The following is a 2,636-nucleotide window of genomic DNA, read 5'->3' on the forward strand; positions in this document are numbered from 1 at the left end:
AGCGGCCCTGCCCTGCCTCGATCTCAGGGGCCCTGCCCTGCCTGGATCTCAGCGACCCTTCCCTGCGTGGATCTCAGCGGCCCTGCCCCTCCTGGATGTCAGTGGCCCTGCCCTGCCTGGATCTCAGTGGTCCTACCCTGCCTGGATCTCAGCGATCCTGCCCCTCCTGGATCTCAGTGGCCCTCCCCTGCCTGGATCTCAGCAACCCTTTCCTGCGTGGATCTCAGCAGCCCTGCCTGGCCTGGAAATCAGCGGCTCTGCCCCTCCGGGATGTCAGACTTCTGGTGTCCAGAGCTGGGGAAGGATGCCGTCTGTGGTCTTAAGCCACGGGGTGTGTGGTCATTGGTCAGTGTTGCCCTCAGATGCTGACATGAGCGCCCCCCCATCCTCTCAAGGGCAGCAGCGACCCCCATCCCGCAGATGCTCTCCCATCCATCACCTGGCTTCCCGTGGGCCTCACGTGCTCCCGGGTGACACCCACCCTGCTAGCCAGATGCTGCCCCACGGACCACACCTGCAGTGCCCGGGACCAGGCTGAGGGTCCCGTGCAGTCTCAAGGTGCCCCTGGGGGCCAGCCTCGGGCGCCAGGTATCCAGTCTGGGACCCCTCGCCGCTCAGACGCCAGCTGAGATCCAGGGCACCACAGGCATTGGCCAGGCGGTGTGTGTGGCTCCCGCTGCCTGGGGGGCTCTCCTTGGGGGCGGGGGGATCCCTGCTGCCCCCCTCAGCGTCCGTCTGCAGGAGCTGGCCCGGCAGCTCCCTGGGTCCTCGTCTGCCCCGCCCCCCGTTCCTGCCCCAGGGCCGTGCCGGTGGGCGGCCGGGAGCAGGGCGCCTGCAGAGCCCAGAAAGAACAGCAGGGTGTTTCGGCCGCGTGCCCGGGACATCAAGTGCGTTCCCCGCGCAGAGGACCGTCCAGATGGTGCCCTGGGGCTCAGGGTTGTGCACTCTCGGGTCCCTGTGGCGCCAGGGAAAGGCAGGTGGGGACAGCGGACGCCTCCCGGCCAGCGGCTCCGATTCAGAGCCCGGCTGTGCCTCCAGAAAGCGAACGGGCCGACGGGGCTCCACGGGGTCGGTGCGGAATCACCGCGGGCCGCGTCCCGAGGGCGCGAGGTCTCTGCCCGAGGTGTGGGTGCAGCTCAGAGAGCTGTGGGCGCCAGGCGTGAAGCGGGGTCAACCTCCCCGGCGGGGGAGGCGGGGCCTTACCTCCCCGGCTTTGGCGGAGCGAGACTGACCAGACGGACGTGCGGAGTTGCGCCCGGACGCACGGGTGTCCCCGCGCGGGGTGTGCGGCCTGGTCCCTGCACGGACCCCAGACCTCAGAGCCCAGGGGACCCCCCCCGCCCCCGGCCTGCTCCCCGACGACCCTTCAGCAACGCCCCTCACGCACAGTCCCCTCCCGTCTCCAAGGTTTTCCAGAGGGGACAGGACCCGAACGTGTACCTGATGCCCAGTTCCGCCACCAGAGCCAAGAGCGCCTTCCGGGTGAGGGTGCGTTACATGTACAACCACCTGTGGAGCGAATGGGGCCCCACGCGGCGGTTTGGTGAGTGGCCCAGGCCCCCCGCGCCGCGCAGGGACCCTTCGTTGGGGCCCCGGCTTGGCGTCCTCTGCCGTCTCGTCTCGGCACCGCTGCCGTGGGACCCAGGCCCCCCTGAGCGCATCTCGAGCCGTCACTGCCCTCTCACCTGTGACCCTCTTCCCATCAGGTCCCGTTCACGGGTCTCCGGGGCACCACGGGGGCCTCTTTGGGGGTCCGGACACCCCGCAGCACCCTCTCCCGGGGCCCTAGGGGCCCCCTAGGAGGCCGTCCCCCTAGACTCAGCCACCTGGGCGAACCAACCTGCCCAGAGGGACACGGGGAACCCCACGAGGCCAGGGTCTGCCTAAATGGCCCCCTCCAGGGGTCCCACAGGACTGTTCTGGGGGCGTGAGCCCAAAGTATGCACCAGCTGGATGCCCATGCGCTCTGCAGGCTGCCAGCCCCCCCCCCCCCCCCCGGAAGCGCCTGCTGTGTGCAAAGCTGACCACCTACTTCTCTTCCCTGCCAGGCCTCCCGGAGCAGGATTTCAGCGGCGCCCTGGTGGGGCCCGTGGTGGGGACGGCGGCTTTGTCCGCGCTCATCCTCATGTTCCTCTGCAAACGGTAAGCGCCCCCCCCCCACCCCGGACTTTGCAGAAGGCCACGCGGCGCTGGCCCGGGAGCCTGGGGAGTGGCCAGGGACCGCGAATCCAGAGACCGCGAATCCAGACACTGGAGTGGAGTCGAAGTTGCTTAAGGCTGGGGAGGGGCGGGGGTCTCCTGCTGTCTCCGCCGCTGTCAGCGGCCCCACAGCCACACTGGGATGTCGGAAGGACCCTCCCGTCCCACGAACCGCTAGACTGCGCGCTTCCAGGGGGTCCCAGCCAGAGTCCTCCGGGTCCAGACGCTGCGCTCCGCGGTCGCCAAGGGGACAAAGCACCATTCGGGACGTCCCGTCCCCGTGTCCACGGCTGGGGACTTGCTCACAGGGTCCCCGGTTAGGGAACCCTTCCTGGGGCCTCAATTAGGACGGTCCTCTCGCGGCGGGGAGGGGCAGTGAGCCTCCGGGGCGGGGGGGGGGGGGTGCAGCAGGCGGGTAACGACGCGTGCGCAGCTCT

General features: G+C 69.7%; 1 protein-coding gene across 2 annotated transcripts in view; it reads left to right on the top strand.

Moving 5' to 3' along the window:
* The window catches only part of LOC125931443 (granulocyte-macrophage colony-stimulating factor receptor subunit alpha-like), a 20,881-nt gene that overhangs the window by 15,686 nt on the left and 2,559 nt on the right, over positions 1 to 2,636 (top strand). For both annotated transcript variants that reach the window (XM_049643327.1, XM_049643328.1), the window contains exons 9-10: positions 1,408 to 1,543; positions 2,049 to 2,142. In XM_049643327.1, the coding sequence (XP_049499284.1) occupies positions 1,408 to 1,543; positions 2,049 to 2,142 (230 nt within the window). The remainder of the gene's footprint in view (positions 1 to 1,407; positions 1,544 to 2,048; positions 2,143 to 2,636) is intronic.

This window comes from Panthera uncia, chromosome X (assembly GCF_023721935.1).
Source record: "Panthera uncia isolate 11264 chromosome X, Puncia_PCG_1.0, whole genome shotgun sequence".
Taxonomy (NCBI): domain Eukaryota; kingdom Metazoa; phylum Chordata; class Mammalia; order Carnivora; family Felidae; genus Panthera; species Panthera uncia.